Source organism: Oncorhynchus nerka, linkage group LG13 (assembly GCF_034236695.1).
Source record: "Oncorhynchus nerka isolate Pitt River linkage group LG13, Oner_Uvic_2.0, whole genome shotgun sequence".
Lineage (NCBI taxonomy): Eukaryota > Metazoa > Chordata > Actinopteri > Salmoniformes > Salmonidae > Oncorhynchus > Oncorhynchus nerka.
This window is the reverse complement of record NC_088408.1, coordinates 5,749,244-5,775,052: the sequence shown is the minus strand read 5'-3', so window position 1 is coordinate 5,775,052 and position 25,809 is coordinate 5,749,244. Positions and strand designations below refer to the sequence as shown.

The following is a 25,809-nucleotide window of genomic DNA, read 5'->3' as shown; positions in this document are numbered from 1 at the left end:
CACATGGTAGTCAGACATCCATTTCCTACTGTTCAGACTGTTCAGATGTCCCTACCGTTCAGACTATTCATACTATCCAGACTGTTCCTACTTTTCCTATTTTTAATGCACTTCCTATTGTTCATACTGTTCCTGCTGTTCAGACTGTTCAGATTGTTCCTATAGGTTACACTGTTCCTATAGGTTACACTGTTCCTATAGGTTACACTGTTCCTATAGGTTACACTGTTCCTATAGGTTAATCTGTTCAGATTTTTCAGACTGTTCCCGCTGTTCATGATGTTGATACTGTATAGACTGCTCAGATTTGTTCTACAGTTGAGGCTGTTCCTGCTGTTCGACTGTTCAGATTGTTTATAGGTTATACTTAGGTTAGACTGTTCAGACTGTTCAGACTGTTCCTGTAGGTTATACTGTTCCTATAGGTTACACTGTTCATAGGTTAATCTGTTCCCCTGTTCCTATAGGTTATACTGTTCCTATAGGTTATACTGTTCCTATAGGTTACACTGTTCCTATAGGTTACACTGTTCCTATAGGTTATACTGTTCTTTGTTAATCTGTTCAGACTGTTCAGATGTCCCTATTGTTCCCTGTTCAGACTGTTTCTGCTGTTCCTGCTGTTCAGACTGCTGTTCAGACTGTTCCTGCTGTTCCTACTGTTCAGACTGTTCATACTGACTGTTCAGACTGTTCCCCCTCAGACTTCACTGTTGTTGTTTACTGTCAGACTGTTCAGACTGTTCAGACTGTTCCTGTTCAGACTGTTCCTGCTGTTCAGACTGTTCCTGCTGTTCAGACTGTTCACCGTTGACTATTCTACTATCCAGACTGTTCAGACTGTTCCTGCTGTTCCTACTGTTCAGACTATTCATACTCCAGACTGTTCAGACTGTTCCTGCCGTTCAGACTGTTCAGACTGTTCAGACTGTTCAGACTGTTCAGACTGTTTCTGCTGTTTCTGCTGTTCTGCTGTTTCTGCTGTTCCTGCTGTTCAGACTGTTCAGACTGTTCCTGCTGTTCAGACTGTTCCTGCTGTTCAGACTGTTCAGACTGTTCCTGCTGTTCAGACTGTTCCTGCTGTTCAGACTGTTCCTGCTGTTCAGACTGTTCCTGCTCGTCAGACTGTTCAGACTGTTCCTGCTGTTCAGACTGTTCCTGCTGTTCAGACTGTTCCTGCTGTTCAGACTGTTCCTGCTGTTCCTGCTGTTCAGACTGTTCCTGCTGTTCAGACTGTTCCTGCTGTTCAGACTGTGCTGTTCAGACTGTTCCTACCGTTCAGACTATTCATACTATCCAGACTGTTCCTACTTTTCCTATTGTTGATGCTGTATAGACTGTCAGATTTTTCATAGTGCCTTACACACACACATGGTAGTCAGACATCCTGTACTGTTAGACTGTTCAGATGTCCCTGTTACAGACTATTCATGGTATCAGACTGTTCCTACTTTTCCTATTTTTAATGCACTTCCATTGTTCATACTGTTCCTGCTGTTCAGACTGTTCAGATGGTAGGTTACACTGTTCCTATGTAGTCTGTCAGGTTACACTGTTCCTAGGTTAATCTGTTCAGGTTTTCAGACTGTTCCTGTTCATGATGTTGATACTGTATAGACTGCTCAGATTTGTTCTACAGTTGAGGCTGTTCCTGCTGACACTGTTCAGATTGTTCCATAGGTTATACTGTTTCTTTAGGTTAATCTGTTCAGACTGTTCAGACTGTTTTAGGTTATACTGTTCCGTAGGTTACACTGTTCCTATAGGTTAATCTGTTCCGACTGTTCCTATAGGGTTATACTGTTCCTATAGGTTATACTGTTCCTTAGGTTACACTGTTCCTATAGGTTACTTGTTCCTATAGGTTACACTGTTCCTATAGGTTATACTGTTTCTTTAGGTTAATCTGTTCAACTGTTCAGATGTCCCTATTGTTTCTGCTGTTCCTGCTGTTCAGACTGTTCCTGCTGTTCAGACTCTTCCTGCTGTTCCTACCGTTCAAATTCATACTATCCAGACTGTTCAGACTGTTCCTGCGTTCAGACTGTCAGACTGTTCAGACTGTTTCTGCTGTTCCTGCTGTTCAGACTGTTCAGACTGTACATACTGTTGACTGTTCCTGCTGTTCAGACTGTTCCTGCTGTTCCTACCGTTCAGACTATTCATACTATCCAGACTGTTAGACTGTTCCTGCTGTTCCTACCGTTCAGACTATTCATACTATCCAGACTGTTCAGACTGTTCCTTCAGACTGTTCAGACTGTTCAGACTGTTCAGACTGTTCAGACTGTTCAGACTGTTCAGACTGTTTTTATTTCTGCTGTTTCTGCTGTTCAGACTGTTCAGACTGTTCAGACTGTTCCTGCTGTTCAGACTGTTCAGACTGTTCAGACTATTCCCTGTTCAGACTGTATAGACTGTTCCTACTGTTCAGACTGTTCCTGCTGTTCAGACTGTTCCTGCTGTTCAGACTGTTCCTGCTGTTCAGACTGTTCAGACTGTTCCTGCTATTCAGACTGTTCCTGCTGTTCAGACTGTTCCTGCTGTTCAGACTGTTCCTGCTGTTCAGACTGTTCCTACCGTTCAGACTATTCATACTATCCAGACTGTTCCTACTTTTCCTATGATGCTGTATAGACTGCTCAGATTTTTCATGGTGCCTTACACACACACTTCAGACATCCATTTCCTACTGTTCAGACTGTTCAGTTGTCCCTACCTTAGAGCTATTCATACTACAGACTTTCCTACTTTTCCTATTTTTAATGCACTTCCTATTGTTCATACTGTTCCTGCTGTTCAGACTGTTCAGATTGTTCCTATAGGTTACACTGTTCCTATAGGTTACACTGTTCCTATAGGTTACACTGTTCCTATAGGTTAATCTGTTCAGATTTTTCAGACTGTTCCCGCTGTTCATGATGTTGATACTGTATAGACTGCTCAGATTTGTTCTACTGTTGAGGCTGTTCCTGCTGTTCATGTTGTTGATACTGTATAGACTGCTCAGATTTGTTCTACTGTTGAGGCTGTTCCTGCTGTTCAGACTGTTCCCCCTGTTCATGTTGTTGATACTGTATAGACTGCTCAGATTTGTTCTACTGTTGAGGCTGTTCCTGCTGTTCAGACTGTTCCCCCTGTTCATGTTGTTGATACTGTATAGACTGCTCAGATTTGTTCTACTGTTGAGGCTGTTCCTGCTGTTCAGACTGTTCCCCCTGTTCATGTTGTTGATACTGTATAGACTGCTCAGATTTGTTCTACTGTTGAGGCTGTTCCTGCTGTTCAGACTGTTCCTGCTGTTCAGACTGTTCAGACTGTTCCTGCCGTTCAGACTGTTCAGATTTGTTCTACTGTTGAGGCTGTTCAGACTCTTCCTACTGTTCAGACTGTTCAGACATACAGTATGGAGTCAGTCATAGTACCTTACACACACATGGTAGTCAGACATCCTGTACGTAGTCAGTCATAGTACCTTACACACACATGGTAGTCAGACATCCTGTACGTAGTCAGTCATAGTACCTTACACACACATGGTAGTCAGACATCCTGCGTAGTCAGTCATAGTACCTTTACACACACATGGTAGTCAGACATCCTGTACGTAGTCAGTCATAGTTTACACACACATGGTAGTCAGACATCCTGTACGTAGTCAGTCATAGTACCTTACACACACATGGTAGTCAGACATCCTGTACATCAGTCAGTACCTTACACACATGGTAGTCAGACATCCTGTTTAGTCAGTCATAGTACCTTACACACACATGGTAGTCAGACATCCTGTACGTAGTCAGTCATAGTACCTTACACACACATGGTAGTCAGACATCCTGTACGTAGTCAGTCATAGTACCTTACACACACATGGTAGTCAGACATCCTGTACGTAGTCAGTCATAGTACCTTACACACACATGGTAGTCAGACATCCTGTACGTAGTCAGTCATAGTACCTTACACACACATGGTAGTCAGACATCCTGTACGTAGCTAGTCGTAGTACATACATAGTCTTCTTCTTCTTTACGTACTGCCGTAGTAGTCTGTCCTTCCATGTCTCTCTGTCTCACACCTGTGTGTCTCCTTCCAGAGTCGGAGGAGATCAAGGCGTGTCCTCGTTGTGGGGCCTACATCATGAAGACCAACGATGGCAGCTGCAACCGGATGAACTGTACCGTCTGCGCCTGTCAGTTCTGCTGGCTGTGTATGCAAGAGATCACCGACGTGCACTACCTCAGGTAGCTATAGCCACTGTTACTAACGGTGACCACTACCTCATGTAGCTTAGTCACTGTTACTAACTGTTACCACTAGGGCTGTGGCAGTCATTCATTTTGTCAGCCGGTTATTGTCATGCAAAAGACTGATGGTCTCAATGATGTTTTCCGCTAATGGAACATTCGTGCTTATAGCCTACTACCAGGTGCGCATTGCCACCTCTTACAATGTGAAGAAATAACACTTTATCAACATTAAAAGCTAAACGTTCTTATTTGATGCTAGTGGTTGTATTAATTTGGGATCTATCGCATCCCACAACTGTCCCAGATTATGTTTGTAATATTTATTTCTCGCACAGAATGGAATGGGTCAACTTATGTACTATGGGGGATAGTGGATTGACATAGGCTAGGGCTTATGCTTTACGTTAGTCCTACTCTTCTTATTGGCTGACAAAGTAAATGTGGACAGTCCCTTCCAATATCTTCAATATGCGCCTCGGAATTGGATAAGAACGAGCGGAGTGGCATCCCTGATGTGTCTGTCTTCACTTGTAGCCTGCGAGAAAGACCCGATGATCACGTGACTAACGGAGAGACGCTTCAGATTGCGCAGCAGGGCACAACGCAGCACTCCGGGATGCAAAAGGGAATGTTTATTTTTATTTTGTTTATTTTTATTTTTTCCGGTGCATTACGGCCACAAAGAAGATGCCGTCGTGAAATTCGAGGCATTTATTAAGTGCTTGTTAACCTCTTACAGCTCTACCTGGGACGCTTGGTCCCACTAGAGCTCTGAAATGCAATGCGCTACGCTAAATGCTAATAGTATTAGTTAAAACTCAAAAGTTCATTAAAATACACATGCAGGGTATCAAATTAAAGCTACACTCGTTGTGAATCCAGGCAACAAGTCAGATTTTTAAAATAAGCGACAGCATGAGAAGCTATTATCTGATAGCATGCACCAATACACTACAACAGAAAAGCACAGCAGGGGACGTAAACAAAATAATTAGCAGGGCGTTACACAAACCGCACAATAAAATAGAAAACAGTCATTACCTTTCACCATCTTCTTTGTTGGCACTCCTAGATGTCCCATAAACACTATTGGGTCTTTATTTCGATTAAATCGGGCCATATAAAGCCTAGATATATATATGTAGACTGTGTGATAAACGAAAAAACAGCGATTTCAAACGGTCATTTTTAAAATTCAAAAAGTAGACGATAAACTTTCACAAAAGGAAATACGTTTGTAATGCTACTTTAGGTATTAGTAAACGTTAATAAGCGATAAAAATCATCCGTGGCGATGTACATATCATTAGCTGTCGTCTTGGAAAAAATTTCAGGAGAGAGCTCTTAAATGATCTGGGCGGAGACCCGTCGTGCCCTCTTTCGGTTCAACCAAGAATCAAAGAGGATTAAATTACAAGATACTCGACTACATGGGGATGCTGTGGGAGTTGAATGCTCGGTCTTATCTAATTCGGCTCACTGTTAACAATTGCTGGAAGTGGCGCAAGGATATTTATTTCCATTTTCTGTGATCAGGTTTTCCTGCGCTTTCCGATGTAACGCACGTTATGTAATAGCCACAGTCGTGATTTAACCAGTTTTAAAAACGTCCGAGGGTTTCCTATACACACATTCTAACCATATGAACTACTATATTCCTGGCATTTTTAACATTTAAGTCATTTAGCAGACGCTCTTATCCAGAGCGACTTACAAATTGGTGCGTTCACCTTAAGACATCCAGTGGAACAGCCACTTTACAATAGTGCATCTAAATCTTTTAAGGGGGGGGGGGGTGAGAAGGATTACATGGCATGAGTAGCAGGGCGCTGAAATGTTGCGCGATTTTTAACAAAATGTTCAAAAAAGTAGAGGGTAGGAGCAACTAGTTAAATTGTGAATAATAGAGTAGTGGAGTGTGTACAGCCTGCGAAAAAAAACAAAAACAAAGCAGAGCTCATGCCTTTTCAAGCTACTTTAAAAAAAATAACATGTATTAAAAATCAAAACGTTTTGACCAGCGTTTGTTTGTAGAACAACTAAAGTTACATTAATAACTCTAAATTAAGCATATATGAGGAGTACATACAGTTGAAGTCGGAAGTTTGCAAAAACCTTAGCCATATACATTTAAACTCAGTTTTTCACAATTCACAACATTTAATCCTAGTAAAAAGTCCCTGTTTTAGGTCAGTTAGGATCACCACTTTATTTTGAGAATGTGAAATGTCAGAATAATAGTAGAGAGAATTATTTATTTCAGCTTTTATGTCTTTCATCACATTCCCAGTGGGTCAGAAGTTTACATACTAATTGAGTGTATTTGGTAGCATTGCCTTTAAATTGTTTAACTTGGGTCAAACGTTTCAGGTAGCCTTCCACAAGCTTCCCACAATAAGTTGAGTGAATTTTGGCCCATTCCTCCTGAGAGAGCTGGTGTAACTGAGTCAGGTGTTGTAGGCTTCCTTGCTCACACACGCTTTTTCAGTTCTGCCCACATTTTCTATGGGATTGATGTCAGGGCTTTGTGATGGCCACTTCAATACCTTGACTTTGTTGTCCTTAAGCCATTTTGCCACAACTTTGGAAGTATGCTTGGGGTCACTGTCCATTTGGAAGACCCATTTGCGACCAAGCTTTAAATTCCTGACTGATGTCTTGAGATGTTGCTTCAATATATCCACATCATTTTCCTTCCTCATGAAGTCATCTATTTTGTGAAGTGCACCAGTCCTTCCTGCAGCAAAGCACCCCTAAACATGATGCTGCCAGCCCCCGTGCCACGGTTGGGATGGTGTTCTTTGGCTTGCAAGCCTCCCCTTTTTCCTCCAAACGTAACTGTTTTTGTTTGTACAGATGACGTAATTGTTTGTACAGATGAACGTGGTCCCTTCAGGCGTTTGGAAATTGCTCCCAAGGATGAACCAGACTTGTGGAGGTCTACAATAATTTTTCTGAGGTCTTGGCTGATTTCTTTTGAGTTTCCGTTGATGTCAAGCAAAGAGGCACTGAGTTTGAAGGTAAGCTTTGAAATACATCCACAGGAACACATCCAATTGACTCAAATGATGTCAATTAGCCTATCAGAAGCTTCTAAAATCATCAATTTCTGTAATTATGTAAGCTGTTTAAAGGCACAGTCAACTTAGTGTATGTAAACTTCTGACCCACTGGAATTGTCATACAGTGAATTATAAGGAAATAACTCTGTAAACAATTGTAGGACAAAAATGACTTGTGTCATGCACAAGGTAGATGGCCTAGCCAGACTTGCCAAAACTGTAGTTTGTTAACAAGAAATTTGTGACAACTAAATGAACTAGTGTATGTGTGCCCACCAGCTGCATTTAAACTTCCCACTTCAACTGTATTTCTTTATTTACCGATCAACACAGAATAGACAAGCCCTCCTAAATGAGAAAACTTTATATATATATTTTTTAGCTTTGATAAATTGTTTTCTTCATACTATAAAATAATATAAAATAATGCCACGGAATTATAAGCCAATCTTGTCTGCTAAATGAACTAGTGTAGCCCACAGCCATATGGCATAGCCAGATCAGGACCTAACATAAGGACAACTAAATGAACTAGTGTAGCCCACAGCCATATGGCATAGCCAGATCAGGGCCTAACAAACAGACAACTAAATGAACTAGTGTAGCCCACAGCCATATGGCATAGCCAGATCAGGACCTAACATAACATAAGGACAACTAAATGAACTAGTGTAGCCCACAGCCATATGGCACAGCCAGATCAGGACCTAACAATAAGGACAACTAAATGAACTAGTGTAGCCCACAGCCATATGGCATAGCCAGATCAGGACCTAACAATAAGGACAACTAAATGAACTAGTGTAGCCCACAGCCATATGGCACAGCCAGATCAGGGCCTAACATAAGGACAACTAAATGAACTAGTGTAGCCCACAGCCATATGGCACAGCCAGATCAGGACCTAACAATAAGGACAACTAAATGAACTAGTGTAGCCCACAGCCATATGGCATAGCCAGATCAGGGCCTAACAATAAGGACAACTAAATGAACTAGTGTAGCCCACAGCCATATGGCATAGCCAGATCAGGGCCTAACAAACAGACAACTAAATGAACTGGTGTAGCCCACAGCCATATGGCATAGCCAGATCAGGACCTAACATAAGGACAGGGCCTAACATAAGGACAACTAAATGAACTAGTGTAGCCCACAGCCATATGGCATAGCCAGATCAGGGCCTAACATCAGGACAACTAAATGAACTAGTGTAGCCCACAGCCATATGGCATAGCCAGATCAGGGCCTAACAAACAGACAACTAAATGAACTGGTGTAGCCCACAGCCATATGGCATAGCCAGATCAGGACCTAACATAAGGACAGGGCCTAACATAAGGACAACTAAATGAACTAGTGTAGCCCACAGCCATATGGCATAGCCAGATCAGGGCCTAACATCAGGACAACTAAATGAACTAGTGTAGCCCACAGCCATATGGCATAGCCAGATCAGGACCTAGCAATAAGGACAACTAAATGAACTAGTGTAGCCCACAGCCATATGGCACAGCCAGATCAGGACCTAACATAAGGACAGGACCTAACATAAGGAGAGGACCTAACATAAGGACAACTAAATTAACTAGTGTAGCCCACAGCCATATGGCATAGCCAGATCAGGGCCTAACATAAGGACAACTAAATTAACTAGTGTAGCCCACAGCCATATGGCATAGCCAGATCAGGGCCTAACAAACAGACAACTAAATGAACTGGTGTAGCCCACAGCCATATGGCATAGCCAGATCAGGACCTAACATAAGGACAGGGCCTAACATAAGGACAACTAAATGAACTAGTGTAGCCCACAGCCATATGGCATAGCCAGATCAGGGCCTAACATCAGGACAACTAAATGAACTAGTGTAGCCCACAGCCATATGGCATAGCCAGATCAGGACCTAGCAATAAGGACAACTAAATGAACTAGTGTAGCCCACAGCCATATGGCATAGCCAGATCAGGGCCTAACATCAGGACAACTAAATGAACTAGTGTAGCCCACAGCCATATGGCATAGCCAGATCAGGGCCTAACAAACAGACAACTAAATGAACTGGTGTAGCCCACAGCCATATGGCATAGCCAGATCAGGACCTAACATAAGGACAGGGCCTAAATGAAAGGACAACTAAATGAACTAGTGGAGCCCAAGCCATATGGCATAGCCAGATCAGGGCCTAACATCAGGACAACTAAATGAACTAGTGTAGCCCACAGCCATATGGCATAGCCAGATCAGGACCTAGCAATAAGGACAACTAAATGAACTAGTGTAGCCCACAGCCATATGGCACAGCCAGATCAGGACCTAACATAAGGACAGGACCTAACATAAGGAGAGGACCTAACATAAGGACAACTAAATTAACTAGTGTAGCCCACAGCCATATGGCATAGCCAGATCAGGGCCTAACATAAGGACAACTAAATTAACTAGTGTAGCCCACAGCCATATGGCATAGCCAGATCAGGGCCTAACATGAGGACAGTACCTAACATAAGGACGGGCCCTAACATAAGGACGGGCCCTAACATAAGGACGGGCCCTAACATGAGGACGGGACCTAACATGAGGACGGGACCTAACATGAGGACGGGCCCTAACATAAGGACGGGACCTAACATGAGGACGGGACCTAACATGAGGACGGGACCTAACATGAGGACGGGACCTAACATAAGGACGGGCCCTAACATAAGGACGGGACCTAACATGAGGACGGGACCTAACATGAGGACGGGACCTAACATGAGGACGGGACCTAACATGAGGACGGGACCTAACATGAGGACGGGCCCTAACATGAGGACGGGCCCTAACATGAGGACGGGCCCTAACATGAGGACGGGCCCTAACATGAGGACGGGCCCTAACATGAGGACGGGACCTAACATGAGGACGGGCCCTAACATGAGGACGGGCCCTAACATGAGGACGGGCCCTAACATGAGGACGGGCCCTAACATGAGGACGGGACCTAACATGAGGACGGGACCTAACATGAGGACGGGACCTAACATGAGGACGGGACCTAACATGAGGACAGGCCCTAACATGAGGACAGGCCCTAACATAAGGACAACTCAGAGCATGTCATTCTGTTCTTCTGAAATAGACTACATTTTCTTCCTATCACAGCTTCTTTAGACCTGTCTAAAATAAATCATGGATTTATTGTGAAGATTTTTTTTTAAATAGCGTGTAGACTGTGTGTGGAAGCCAGGAGTTACTAAATGTGTTTATGTTAATTAACGGTCAATTGCCGTGAGACGGACAGTTATTTGCTTGACTCATGACTGCTGGTGTGGCGGTAATACGGTCACCGCAACAGCCCTAGTTATCACTACCCCAGGTAGCTATAGACACTGTTACTAGCGGTTACCACTACCTCAGGTAGCTAAAGACACTGTTACTAATGGTTACCACTACCTCAGGTAGCTATAGACACTGTTACTAACGGTTACCACTACCTCGGGTAGCTAAAGACACTGTTACTAACGGTTACCACTACCTCGGGTAGCTAAAGACACTGTTACTAATGGTTACCACTACCTCAGGTAGCTAAAGACACTGTTACTAACGGTTACCACTACCTCGGGTAGCTAAAGAGACTGTTACTAGCGGTTACCACTACCTCAGGTAGCTAAAGACACTGTTACTAATGGTTACCACTACCTCAGGTAGCTATAGACACTGTTACTAACAGTTACCACTACCTCAGGTAGCTAAAGACACTGTTACTAACGGTTACCACTACCTCGGGTAGCTAAAGACACTGTTACTAATGGTTACCACTACCTCAGGTAGCTATAGACACTGTTACTAACAGTTACCACTACCTCAGGTAGCTAAAGACACTGTTACTAACGGTTACCAGCTGTTGTATATAGATTCCCTTTGACTATGGACCCTATTCTATCACATGGGACACAGACAGACAGGGGACACAGATACATAAAGACAAATGTAACCAAAGAGACAGACTTAACAGGCTCTACTCGAAGGTACTATCATGTCCATTTAGGTCAGACTGACAAAGCTTATGGGATTTTAAAGACTTAATTTGTCAAATTTTGGAAAACCCTAATTCCACTTTGACATTATGGGCTATTGTGTGTACTCTGGTGACACAACAACTCAATGTAATCCATTTTAAATTCAGGCTGTAACAACAACAAAATGTGGAAAAAGTTGAAGGGTGCGAATACTTTCTGAAGGTACTGTGTATGGAACATACTCTCACGAATGCATTGCAGTCCCTCAGGTTGTACATTCTAGTCCGTCCTCTAAGCTCCTCTTCCTGTCTCTCGTCCTCTTCCTGCATCCCCTCAGGTTGTACATTCTAGTCCGTCCTCTAAGCTCCTCTTCCTGTCTCTCGTCCTCTTCCTGCATCCCCTCAGGTTGTACATTCTAGTCCGTCCTCTAAGCTCCTCTTCCTGTCTCTCGTCCTCTTCCTGCATCCCCTCAGGTTGTACATTCTAGTCCGTCCTCTAAGCTCCTCTTCCTGTCTCTCGTCCTCTTCCTGCAGTCCCTCAGGTTGTACGTTCTGGGGGAAGAAGCCGTGGTCTCAGACCCGGAAGGTGCTGTGGCAGGTGGGCATGCTGCTCGGCGCCCCAGTAATCATCTCTCTCATCGCTGGCATCGCCATCCCCGTCATCATAGTGGGCATACCCATCTACATGGGCCGCAAGGTACGAGGACACGTTGACCCCTAACCTTAACCCATCTACATGGGCCGCAAGGTACGAGGGCACGTTGACCCCTAACCTTAACCCATCTACATGGGCCGCAAGGTACGAGGGCACGTTGACCCCTAACCTTAACCCATCTACATGGGCCGAAAGATAGGAGGACACGTTGACCCCTAACCTTAACCCATCTACATGGGCCGCAAGGTACGAGTGCATGTTGACCCCTAAACTTAACCCATCTACATGGGCCGAAAGTAAGGAGGACATATTGACCCTTAACCCTAACCCATCTCCATGGCCCGAAAGGTAGGAGGACATATTGACCCTTAACCCTAGCCCCTAACCCAGCTACATGTGCTGAAATATAAGACCTTATCTTATATAAAGAGAAAAAGAATATCCGCTCACTGTAAAGTCTCATGTCTGCTCGTTTTCTGCTCTCAAGTGATATGTTAATAAAGCTATTGGTGACACAAATACAACAATTCAACCATTTATTCTGAATTGAAATTGTAAAAAAAATAAAAAATACTAATGATGCCAATTTGTAAGTCGCTCTGGATAAGAGCGTCTGCTAAATGACTTAAATGTAAAATATGATCATGTCGGCCATTTTGACATCATGAGTTCTTCTTCCCCTCCCCCCAGGTCCACGGACGCTGTAAGAAGAACAATATCTCAGGTAGTAAACATTACCTAACGGTGGCCAGCGGCGTCATGATGTCCGTGTTCGTGTCGCCTGTCATAGCTGCTGTCACTGTGGGTAAGGACAGCGACAAACAACAAGAACACAAACAACAAGAACACAAACAACAAGAACACAAACAACAAGAACACAAACAACAAAGAACACAAACAACAAAGAACACAAACAACAAGAACACAAACAACAAAGAACACAAACAACAAAGAACACAAACAACAAGAACACAAACAACAAAGAACACAAACAACAAAGAACACAAACAACAAGAACACAAACAACAAGAACACAAACAACAAAGAACACAAACAACAAGAACACAAACAACAAAGAACACAAACAACAAGAACACAAACAACAAGAACACAAACAACAAAGAACACAAACAACAAGAACACAAACAACAAGAACACAAACAACAAGAACACAAACAACAAGAACACCTCTCCGTCTTGTCCACTAAAACGTAAGAGTTAGGCCGGAATTTACAGGGCGACTTGCACTTCCTGATTTGGCCTTGTTTTTCATGAATACTCATTAAGAAATACTAGCGGACACGACTGAAGGCAAATGACAGTTGTCTTGAGGTTGTGGTTTGAAGTGGGTGTTTCTTGGCTTTATATTTGCCATTCAATCACAACAAACAGTCCCAGTAGTGAGTACAGCAAGGTCATTTAAGCTAGCTGTGGTATGGAGAGAACAAAGTTTTGAAGTTGAGGACTTCTCCCCTCCTGACAGACTTGCCATCTCAAGATTGTCAGCTAATTCGGTACTATGTTGGCTTAACCTTGTGCTGACAACAGCTAGCTAGCATAGCTTTGTGATAGCTGCAGCTGGCTAGCCTATCAAATCAAAATCAAATACAATTTTATTGGTCACATACACATGGTTTGCAGATGTTATTGCGAGTGTAGCAAAATTCTTGTGCTTCTAGTTCTGCCAGTGCCGCAATACCTTACAAGTAATCTAACAATTCCACAGCAACTAACAAATCTAAGTAAAGGAATGGAATGAGAAAATATACATATAAATATATGGATGAGCGATGGACGAGGGGCATAGGCAAGATGTAATAGATGGTATAAAATACAGTATATACACATGAGATGAGTAATGCAAGATATGCAAACATTATTAAAGTGGCATTATTAATGTGACTAGTGATCAATTTATTAAAGTGGCCAATGATTTCACGATATCTAGCTGACAGCAACTAGCTAGCATAGCTTTGATGATAGGACAGCTAGCTGCAGCTATCTAGCTGACAGCAGCTAGCTAGCGTAGCTTGGTGATAGGACAGCTAGCTGCAGCTATCTAGCTGACAGCAGCTAGCTAGCGTAGCTTGGTGATAGGACAGCTAGCTGCAGCTATCTAGCTGACAGCAGCTAACTAGCGTAGCTTGGTGATAGGACAGCTATCTGCAGCTATCTAGCTGACAGCAGCTAGCTAGCGTAGCTTGGTGATAGGACAGCTAGCTAGCGTAGCTTGGTGATAGCTGGAGCTTTCTCAGTCAAATCCGTTATGGCAAGAAATCAAGAGCCAGTGTCTGGACTGTGTTTCACAAGACACTCGTTCTACAACGCTTTGCTTCGAAAGTAGCTTGCAACTTAGTTTCAACGTTTCATCACGTCGTGTGCTATATTCAGGGGTGGCAGGGTAGCCTAGTGGTTAGAGTGTAGAGGCGGCAGGTAGCCTAGTGGTTAGAGTGTTGAGGCGGCAGGGTAGCCTAGTGGTTAGAGTGTAGAGGCGGCAGGGTAGCCTAGTGGTTAGAGTGTAGAGGCAGCAGGGTAGCCTAGTGGTTAGAGTGTAGAGGCGGCAGGGTAGCCTAGTGGTTAGAGTGTAGAGGCGGCAGGGTAGCCTAGTGGTTAGAGTGTAGAGGCGGCAGGGTAGCCTAGTGGTTAGAGTGGAGGGGCGGCGGGTAGCCTAGTGGTTAGAGTGTAGAGGCGGCGGGTAGCCTAGTGGTTAGAGTGTAGAGGCGGCGGGTAGCCTAGTGGTTAGAGTGTAGAGGCGGCGGGGTAGCCTAGTGGTTAGAGTGTAGAGGCGGCGGGGTAGCCTAGTGGTTAGAGTGTAGAGGCGGCGGGGTAGCCTAGTGGTTAGAGGCGGCGGGGTAGAGTGTAGAGGCGGCGGGGTAGCCTAGTGGTTAGAGTGTAGGGGCGGCGGGGTAGCCTAGTGGTTAGAGTGTAGGGGCGGCGGGGTAGCCTAGTGGTTAGAGTGGAGGGGCGGCGGGGTAGCCTAGTGGTTAGAGTGGAGGGGCGGCGGGGTAGCCTAGTGGTTAGAGTGTGGAGGAGGCGGTGTAGCCTAGTGGTTAGAGTGTGGAGGCGGCAGGGTAGCCTAGTGGTTAGAGTGTGGAGGCGGCAGGGTAGCCTAGTGGTTAGAGTGTAGAGGAGGCAGGGTAGCCTAGTGGTTAGAGTGTAGAGGCAGGTAGCCTAGTGGTTAGAGTGTAGAGGCGGCAGGTAGCCTAGTGGTTAGAGTGTAGAGGAGGCAGGGTAGCCTAGTGGTTAGAGTGTACATCACACTGTGTTGTTATAATGGTACATGCAGTCCTTTGGGAAAAACTACTTCCTGGACAGTCGAACAGCAATAAAGTAGTAATAGAAGTAATCCCAAATGGCACCCTATTCCATATGAGTCCTGGTCCAAAGTAGTGCACTACATAGGGAATAGGGTGCCATTTGGGACTCAGAAGACATTGATGTCTTACTGGGTCAGAGATGGGTGAGGATAGAATATGACTTACTGTGAGAGAGAGAGAGAGAGAGAGAGATGGGTGAGGATAGAATATGACTTACTGTGAGAGAGAGATGGGTGAGGATAGAATATGACTTACTGTGAGAGAGAGAGAGAGAGAGAGAGATGGGTGAGGATAGAATATGACTTACTGTGAGAGAGAGAGAGAGAGAGAGAGATGGGTGAGGATAGAATATGTCTTACTGTGAGAGAGAGAGAGAGATGGGTGAGGATAGAATATGACTTACTGTGAGAGAGAGAGAGAGAGAGAGATGGGTGAGGATAGAATATGTCTTACTGTGAGAGAGAGAGAGAGAGAGAGAGAGCGAGAGAGATGGGTGAGGATAGAATATGACTTACTGTGAGAGAGAGAGAGAGAGAGAGAGATGGGTGAGGATAGAATATGTCTTACTGTGAGAGAGAGAGAGAGAGAGAGAGCGAGAGAGATGGGTGAGGATAGAATATGACTTACTGTGAGAGAGAGAGAGAGAGAGAGAGAGATGGGTGAGGATAGAATATGACTTACTGTGAGAGAGAGAGAGAGATGGGTGAGGATAGAATATGACTTACTGTGAGAGAGAGAGAGAGAGAGAGAGAGAGAGATGGGTGAGGATAGAATATGACTTACTGTGAGAGAGAGATGGGTGAGGATAGAATATGACTTACTGTGAGAGAGAGATGGGTGAGGATAGAATATGTCTTACTGTGAGAGAGAGAGAGAGAGAGAGATGGGTGAGGATAGAATATGTCTTACTGTGAGAGAGAGAGAGATGGGTGAGGATAGAATATGACTTACTGTGAGAGAGAGAGAGAGAGAGATGGGTGAGGATAGAATATGTCTTACTGTGAGAGAGAGAGAGAGAGAGAGAGATGGGTGAGGATAGAATATGACTTACTGTGAGAGAGAGATGGGTGAGGATAGAATATGACTTACTGTGAGAGAGAGAGAGAGAGAGAGATGGGTGAGGATAGAATATGTCTTACTGTGAGAGAGAGAGAGAGAGAGAGAGAGAGAGAGAGATGGGTGAGGATAGAATATGTCTTACTGTGAGAGAGAGAGAGAGAGATGGGTGAGGATAGAATATGTCTTACTGTGAGAGAGAGAGAGAGATGGGTGAGGATAGAATATGACTTACTGTGAGAGAGAGAGAGAGAGAGATGGGTGAGGATAGAATATGTCTTACTGTGAGAGAGAGAGAGAGAGAGATGGGTGAGGATAGAATATGTCTTACTGTGAGAGAGAGAGAGAGATGGGTGAGGATAGAATATGACTTACTGTGAGAGAGAGAGAGAGAGAGAGATGGGTGAGGATAGAATATGTCTTACTGTGAGAGAGAGAGAGAGAGAGAGAGAGCGAGAGAGATGGGTGAGGATAGAATATGACTTACTGTGAGAGAGAGAGAGAGAGAGAGAGAGATGGGTGAGGATAGAATATGACTTACTGTGAGAGAGAGAGAGAGAGAGATGGGTGAGGATAGAATATGTCTTACTGTGAGAGAGCGAGAGTTTATTTCACTTTTGTATATTATCAACATTACTTGCTTTGGCAATGTTAACATACGTTTTCCATGCCAATAAAGCCCCTTGAATTGAATTGAGATGGTTCCTGGTCCAAAGCCATAAGTTTGACTCTACCAGAGAGAGGCCCGGGGACTCACACACACACACACACTCCATTGGTCAACTGGCTATGTCTTCATATGGTTCTCCTCCCAATCTGAGAAAAGAGCTGACGAGCACAAGAAACACACACACACAGAATAGCCCTGAAATTTCCTTAGAATATACCTGGAATAGACCTGGAATAGCCTTGGAATAGACCTGGAATAGACCTGAAATAGACCTGGAATAGCCTTGGAATAGACCTGGAATAGCCTTGGAATAGACCTGGAATAGCCTTGGAATAGACCTGGAATAGCCTTGGAGTAGACCTGGAATAGCCTTGGAGTAGACCTGGAATAGACCTGGAGTAGCATTGGAATAGACCTGGAGTAGACCTGGAATAGCCTTTGAGTAGACTTGGAATAGCCCTGGAATAGTCTTGGAATAGCCTTGGAATAGCCTTGGAATAGTCTTGGAATAGACCTGGAGTAGACCTGGAATACACCTGGAATAGACCTGGAATAGACCTTACTCCTTATTCTCTTTGATGACTTGTAATTTCATAACAAGTCTGTCTCTGGCAGAAGCCTGGGTTCAAATAGTATTAGGTTTCTTTCAAATCCTTAACCTGTGCCTGGTGAATCTTTGACATGCAATAGTCCCAAAAGTGCAAACCCCACCCATCTGGCACTACAGGCATGCTCAATCAAATGAATTGCAAATACTATTTGAACCCAGGTCTTTCTCTGGCAGAAGCCTGGGGCATGTGAGCTTACTGCAGCCTCCCTGGTTTGTGCATGTGTGCCCTGCCTGACCCTGCCGCCTCTGAAGTGTCACTACCATCACCACACTGTTGAACTGAAGGCTGGGACTCAGCACATTAGCCTCTCCCTCTTCCTACACACACATCCCCCTTTCCATCCATTCATCTCTCCATCCCTCTCTCTCTCCATCTGAAAGGACTTGTCTGTTCTTGTGGGCTTCAGCTCTGACCCCTCTTTTTTTATATCCCTCTTTCTCCTTGTCTCTCTTCCTCTTTCTCCTTCTCTCTGTCTCCCCATCCCTCTTTCTCTCTATCTTTCCCTCTTTCTCCTCGTCTCGCTCTCTTTCTCTCTCTCTTTCCCTCTTTTTCCTCCTTGTCTCTCTCTCCTTCTCCTTCTCTCTGTCTCCCCATCCCTCTTTCTCTCTCTCTTTCCCTCTTTCTCCTCCGTGTGTGTCTCTCTCTCTCTCTCCCCCGTCCCTCTTTCTCTCTCTTTTCGTCTTTCTCCTCCTTGTCTCCCCGACATTTCTGACTGGGTTTCATGTTTTACAGTGAAGCCTTTTTTTTATTTTTTTTTTATACATCAGGTTAAAGTTGATACTAGGTTTGATGTACTGGGAGGAGGAAGATAAAGGTTATTAAAGTTGATACTAGGTTAGATGTACTGGGAGGAGGAAGATAAAGGTTATTAAAGTTGATACTAGGTTAGATGTACTGGGAGGAGGAAGAGAAAGGTTATTAAAGTTGATACTAGGTTAGATGTACTGGGAGGAGGAAGAGAAAGGCTAGCTTGCAATGTCAGTCCTGTTTCCATTTTTGTTACGTTAACCCAGTCATCTGTGGGAGAGAGAGAGATGGGTGAAGATGGATGTCTTGGGGCGTCAGGTAGCATAGTGGTTAGAGCGTTGGGCCAGTAACCAAAAGGTTGCTAGATCGAATCCCCGAGCTGACAAGGTAACAATCTGTCGTTCTGTCCCTGAACAAGGTAGTTTAACCCACTGTTCCCCTGAACAAGGTAGTTTAACCCACTGTTCCCCTGAACAAGGTAGTTTAACCCACTGTTCCCCTGAACAAGGTAGTTTAACCCACTGTTCCCCTGAACAAGGTAGTTTAACCCACTGTTCCCCTGAACAAGGTAGTTTAACCCACTGTTCCCCTGAACAAGGTAGTTTAACCCACTGTTCCCCTGAACAAGGCAGTTTAACCCACTGTTCCCCTGAACAAGGCAGTTAACCACTGTTCCCCTGAACAAGGCAGTTAACCACTGTTCCCCTGAACAAGGCAGTTAACCCACTGTTCCCCTGAACAAGGCAGTTTAACCCACTGTTCCTAGACCAGTTAACCCACTGTTCCCCTGAACAAGGTAGTTTAACCCACTGTTCCCCTGAACAAGGCAGTTTAACCCACTGTTCCCCTGAACAAGGCAGTTAACCACTGTTCCCCTGAACAAGGTAGTTTAACCCACTGTTCCCCTGAACAAGGCAGTTTAACCCACTGTTCCCCTGAACAAGGCAGTTTAACCCACTGTTCCCCTGAACAAGGCAGTTTAACCCACTGTTCCCCTGAACAAGGCAGTTAACCACTGTTCCCCTGAACAAGGTAGTTTAACCCACTGTTCCCCTGAACAAGGCAGTTTAACCCACTGTTCCCTGAACAAGGCAGTTAACCACTGTTCCCTGAACAAGGTAGTTTAACCCACTGTTCCCCTGAACAAGGCAGTTTAACCCACTGTTCCCCTGAACAAGGCAGTTTAACCCACTGTTCCCCTGAACAAGGCAGTTTAACCCACTGTTCCCCTGAACAAGGCAGTTTAACCCACTGTTCCCCTGAACAAGGTAGTTTAACCCACTGTTCCCCTGAACAAGGCAGTTAACCACTGTTCCCCTGAACAAGGCAGTTAACCACTGTTCCCCTGAACAAGGCAGTTAACCACTGTTCCCCTGAACAAGGCAGTTAACCACTGTTCCCCTGAACAAGGCAGTTAACCACTGTTCCCCTGAACAAGGCAGTTAACCACTGTTCCCCTGAACAAGGCAGTTAACCACTGTTCCCCTGAACAAGGCAGTTAACCACTGTTCCCCTGAACAAGGCAGTTAACCACTGTTCCCCTGAACAAGGCAGTTAACCACTGTTCCCCTGAACAAGGCAGTTAACCACTGTTCCCCTGAACAAGGCAGTTAACCACTGTTCCCCTGAACAAGGCAGTTAACCACTGTTCCCCTGAACAAGGCGGTTAGTCCACTGTTCCCCTGAACAAGGCAGTTTAACCCACTGTTCCCCTGAGCAAGGCAGTTAACCCACTGTTCCCCTGAACAAGGCAGTTTAACCCACTGTTCCCCTGAACAAGGCAGTTTAACCCACTGTTCCCCTGAACAAGGCAGTTAACCCACTGTTCCCCAGTAGACCGTCATTGTAAATAAGAATTTGTTCTTAACTGTCTTGCCTAGTTAAATAAAGGTTAAATAAATCAATACAAATCTCTGCGTACTCTTAGTTGTTCTCATGTATTAGTTGTTCTCGCCTCTCCACTCTAACCACTAGGCTACCCTGCCGCCTCTACACTCTAACCACTAGGCTACCTTAGTTAGTTAGTTGTTCTCGTGTATTGTTAATCATACTATGGTATTTCATTTATTTAACCTTTTATTTTGACAGGAAGTCCTGTTGAGACCAAGGTGTCTGTTATCAATGTCATACCAGGAATCACTCTTCTAGCATTCATTCATGTGTTAAAATGTACCGGGTGATTTTCCTCAGGGTAACATTTATTGACGAGGAAATACAGGTACCTCAGTCAGTCTCTCATCCTGTCTCTTCCTGTCCTCTTGTAGGGGTGGGCGTCCCGTTGATGTTGACGTATGTCTATGGGGTCGTCCCCATGTCGCTCTGTCGGAACGGATGGTGCCAGCCGCAGAACGACCCCCCAGAAACACATAAGATACAACTGGAAGACCTAGCCAGCTGTAAGGGGCTTTAGTACAGTATATTGGATGCTAAATATTGTATCTAATGCTTATCTATGTTTGTTATTTGTCTTTTTGTTTTAAGAACTATGTACATTATATTATGAGTAAAAAGATTCCTTGCTTTTATTAAAGTAACTCAACTTATCCCATCTTGAATTGTTCAGCAGTGAGTAGTTCAAAGTAAACTCAAATAGACCAGTCCAATAGATCACAATAGACCAGTCCAATAGATCTCCAATAGATCCATACGATAGATCACTCCAATAGATCACAATAGACCAGTCCAATAGATCTCAGATAGATCACTCCAATAGATCACAATAGACCAGTCAAATAGATCTCCAATAGATCCATACGATAGATCACTCTAATAGATCACAATAGACCAGTCAAATAGATCTCCAATAGATCCATACGATAGATCACTCCAATAGATCACAATAGATCAGTCCAATAGATCACAATAAATCAATCCAATAGACCAGTCCAATAGATCACTAACATATCAGTCCAATAGATCCCTAATAGACCAGTCCAATCAATCACAATAAATCAATCCAATAGATTAGTCCAATAGATCACCATAGATCATTAATAGATCAGTCCAATAGACCATTCCAATAGATCACAAAAAATCAATGCAATAGATCACAATAGGCCAGTCCAATAGATTAGTCCAATATATCAATCCAATAGATCACAATAGATCCATCCAATAGATCACAATAGATCAATCTAATAGATCACAATAGATCCATCCAATAGATCAGTCCGATAGATCACAGATAGACCAAACCGATATATCACCAATAGACCTGTCCGATAGATCAATCCAATAGACCAGTTGGATAGACCAGTCCGATAGATCACATATAGATCAATCCAATAGATCACAATATGCCAGTCCAATAGATCGGTCCAATAGATCAATCCAATAGATCACAATAAATCAGTCCAATGCATCACCAATAAATCAATCTAATAGATCAGTCCAATAGATCTCGATAGACCAGTCCAATAGATCAGTAGATCACTAATAGATCAACCCAATAGATTACTAATAGATCAGTCCCAATAGATCAGTCCAATATATTACTAATAGATCAGTCCAATATATTACTAATAGATCAGTCCAATAGATTACTAATAGATCAGTCCAATATATTACTAATAGATCAGTCCAATAGATTACTAATAGATCAGTCCAATAGGTTACTAATAGATCAGTCCAATAGGTTACTAATAGATCAGTCCAATATATTACTAATAGATCAGTCCAATAGGTTACTAATAGATCAGTCCAATATATTACTAATAGATCAGTCCAATAGGTTACTAATAGATCAGTCCAATAGATTACTAATAGATCAGTCCAATAGATTACTAATAGATCAGTCCAATAGGTTACTAATAGATCAGTCCAGTAGATCACTAATAGATCTGTTCAATAGATTACTAATAGATCAGTCCAATAGGTCACTAATAGATCAGTCCAATAGATTACTAATAGATCAGTCCAATAGGTCACTAATAGATCAGTCTAATAGATTACTAATAGATCAGTCCAATAGGTTACTAATAGATCAGTCCAATAGATTACTAATAGATCATTCCAATAGATCAGTCCAATAGATTACTAATAGATCATTCCAATAGATCAGTCCAATAGATTACTAATAGATCAGTCCAATAGATCAGTCCAATAGATTGGTCTAATAGATCAGTCCAATAGATCAGTCCAATAGATTACTAATAGATCAGTCCAATAGATCAGTCCAATAGATGTTGACACTACTGTATGATTGTATGGTTGTTTCCTAGTTTTAATCTGATGTTGTTTCTGAACTTCTCTTGAAGATCTTCTATTCTCTCATGTAGTCAGCGACCACTGGCCGGGACCGGGGCCAAGAGGCCAGACCAACCCCGCCCTCAGCGACACCAGCGTCCAGGAAGTCCTACAAGATGTTAGGGTCAGCGTACAGGAAGTTGGCCTGCTCCCCAGCACCAGCAGTGCTGCCACGCCCCCGGAACCAGATGCATGCGCAGGATTGGGCAAGCATCAGATGCGTCATGTTTATATGCAGCAGGACAGCCAATCAGACTGCGAAGGAGCTGGGGGTGCTGGGATGCTGGATAAGACACAGACATTCTCCTTGCGGTCAGTGTCTCTTGTCGTATAGTTTTTGATTGATTGATTGATTGAGCCCAAAGTATTTCTCTTCGTTCAATTCAAGTCAGTTCAATACACATGAATTTATCCCCTCGAGAGCAATTACAAAAGACAAGTCAGTTAGTTCCTTTGATGCAACCTGCCTCTAGCTCATAAAACATGGCTGAAATATTATGTAACAGGCCTATCCTTGATGCTGTTCATGTTCTCATGTTGCAGGGAGGGAACAAACATTGAGGTGCGTGTAGAGATCGAGGCCCATCCACGAGGCGCACGTCAGTCCAGCCTCAGTAGCATCCTGTCCAGTCGCAGCCTATCAGCTGAGTCCCTGGGTCGAGCACACACAGTAGGCCGCGCCCACTCGCAAGATCACCTGGGCCACGCCCACTCCCAGGAACATCTGTATGCCTCTGAACATGAAGAAGAGAGTGGAGAAAAGGAAAGTGGAGGAAGAGAGGGAGAATGCAGGGTCCACCTGCATGTTTTTGAGACGGACAATGTCTGAGCTCTGCCTACTATTTAGGCCACACCCCACTTCCACTACAGGCTCCTACCACCAACTGTCTTACTGCTCCACCGTCTAAGAGTCGGGGACATGGAGAGAGAAAGGGAGAGCGAGAGCGACAGTGAGGAGGGAGAGATGGAAAAAGTGTGTTTGTGAAAAATAGACTAAATAAACAGGGCCGCTTGCCAACACGGATGCATCAAAACGAACCAGAAATGACTGAAAGCATGTTGATCGACTAGTTTGGTGGGTGTTAGCCTCACGTTACTGTGTTCTTTCAGAAGAGACCCCGCCCCCCCCCCCCCCCCTTCCAATCGAACACTGGTCTATTTAAATGACTATTTAAATAAAAATGATTACCAAGCCCCTTCTCTACCTACACCCGCGTACTTATACTGATCTAGAGCCGTTTGTATCAAGCATCTCAGAGTTGATCTCGGGTCAGTTTTGCCCTTTTTCCGATCACAATAAACATGATTATTATAGACAGAAAATACCTGATCCTAGATCAGCACTCGTACACAGAGATACGTACAACGCCTAATCCCCCCCCCCCCCTTTCCATCGAAGATACATTTTAAGAGATCTAAAAGCATGTTTTGTTCTGTAGGGGTTAGCCACATGTACCATGCTGCTTCAACTCTCTTCCTGTCCGTCCCGTGTTGATGATGTCATGCCATGGAACGTTGAGAGGCTACTGTGTAAAAGGGTCTAATGAAGGAGGGGGGGGGGGGGGGGGTTCAGCATTGTCAGATACCATGTAAACCTTACTTTGTGCAACGCGTTTTAACAGAGGAGATATACTGGTCCAATGCTGGTCCAACTTTACGGGACTTGTTGAAATGCAGTCGCCCTCAACTATGACTCGTTGGGGATCTCAGTGAATTTCATAGTAGACCACTTTGCCCAAACTGGTTATCAAGCTGATGTCTCCTTGTATCACAACCTTTCATTGGGGGGGGGGGGGCTGCTGCTGCTGCTATCTGTTTTGGTCAAGGCATACATTATTTCACTGCTGTGAATCTAAGCAATATTCAGGGACCAGGCTCTGTGAAGTTCAGTTATCCTACGGACTCTGGCTGTCTGCATCCCAAATGGCACCCTATTCCCTACCCACTGGCCACAGACGTCGTTTCAACGTCTAGTTTTGATTTACATTTGGTTGAGTTTGTCAACTACCGTGAATTCAATGTGAAATTAGCAACAACAACAACAAAAATGTCACTGTTGTCATTGGGTTTCAGATTAAAAGGTTGGTGGAAAAAAATGTCACTGTTGTCATTGGGTTTCAGATTAAAAGTTTGGTGACAAAAATGTTGGTTTTCCACATTGATTCAATGTCATCACGTTGCATTTTTGGGTCGAAATGACGTGGATGTTTTTTTTTTTTATCCACTGGGATCATAATTCACTACTTCTGACCATGGCCCATAGGGAATAGGGTGCCATTTGACCAGGGCCCATAGGGATCTGGTTCAAAGTAGTGCACTATATTAGGGAATAGGGTGTCATTTGGGAACTTACTCTCTTAACAGAGATCCATAATACAGTATTTCACAGCAGTAGCAGCACGGCCCTCTAGCTAGAGGTTCGAACAGGGCTGGGTCACTCTGATATTCTGGCATGTCTGTCAAACCAGCATCTGATTTAGACCTGGGAAACCGTGTGTGTGTGTGTGTGTGTGTGTGTGTCAGATAGAAGATAGAACAGCAGGCAACCAAGTTCCTGAGGAATATAAATCTTGACCTTCCCTGGCTAAGAACATCTGTCTTAAAGATGCATGGTCCTGCTCCTCACTCACTGGCTGTCCAGGAGTTAACCACAACACACACACACAGTCGCTATTGAACTGCAGTGGTGATGTTGTCGGACAGGAGACACAGGAACCACCACCAGACCCTCTTAGTCGATCACAGAACCCAGACCCCCTCAGTCGATCACAGAACCCAGACCCCCTCAGTCGATCACAGCACCCAGACCCCTCCTCTGTCGATCACAGCACCCCGCCCCCCTCAGCCGATCACAGCACCCAGACCCCCTCAGTCGATCACAGCACCCAGACCCCCTCAGTCGATCACAGCACCCAGACCCCCTCAGTCGATCACAGCACCCAGACCCCCTCAGTCGATCACATCACCCAGACCCCCTCAGTCGATGACAGCACCCAGACCCTCTTAGTCGATCACAGCACCCCGCCCCCTCAGTCGTTCACAGCACCCCGCCCCTCAGTCGATCACAGCACCCAGACCCTCTCAGTCGATCACAGCACCCAGACCCTCTCAGTCGATCACAGCACCCAGACCCTCTCAGTCGATGACAGCACCCAGACCCCCTCAGTCGATCACAGCACCCAGACCCTC

At 44.3% G+C, this 25,809-nt stretch overlaps 1 protein-coding gene across 4 annotated transcripts in view; it reads left to right on the top strand.

Annotated features, from left to right (window-relative positions):
• The window catches only part of si:ch211-278j3.3 (E3 ubiquitin-protein ligase RNF19A), a 79,366-nt gene extending 54,645 nt beyond the window's left edge, over positions 1-24,721 (top strand). For 3 of the 4 annotated variants that reach the window (XM_065026139.1, XM_065026141.1, XM_065026140.1), the window contains 6 exons: positions 4,100-4,247; positions 11,854-12,016; positions 12,665-12,779; positions 20,640-20,771; positions 22,632-22,932; positions 23,164-24,721. In XM_065026139.1, the coding sequence (XP_064882211.1) occupies positions 4,100-4,247; positions 11,854-12,016; positions 12,665-12,779; positions 20,640-20,771; positions 22,632-22,932; positions 23,164-23,449 (1,145 nt within the window). In that variant the 3' untranslated portion in view covers positions 23,450-24,721. The remainder of the gene's footprint in view (positions 1-4,099; positions 4,248-11,853; positions 12,017-12,664; positions 12,780-20,639; positions 20,772-22,631; positions 22,933-23,163) is intronic. The other variant, XM_065026142.1, reaches the window with a different exon arrangement.
• The last annotated feature ends 1,088 nt before the right edge of the window (positions 24,722-25,809 follow it).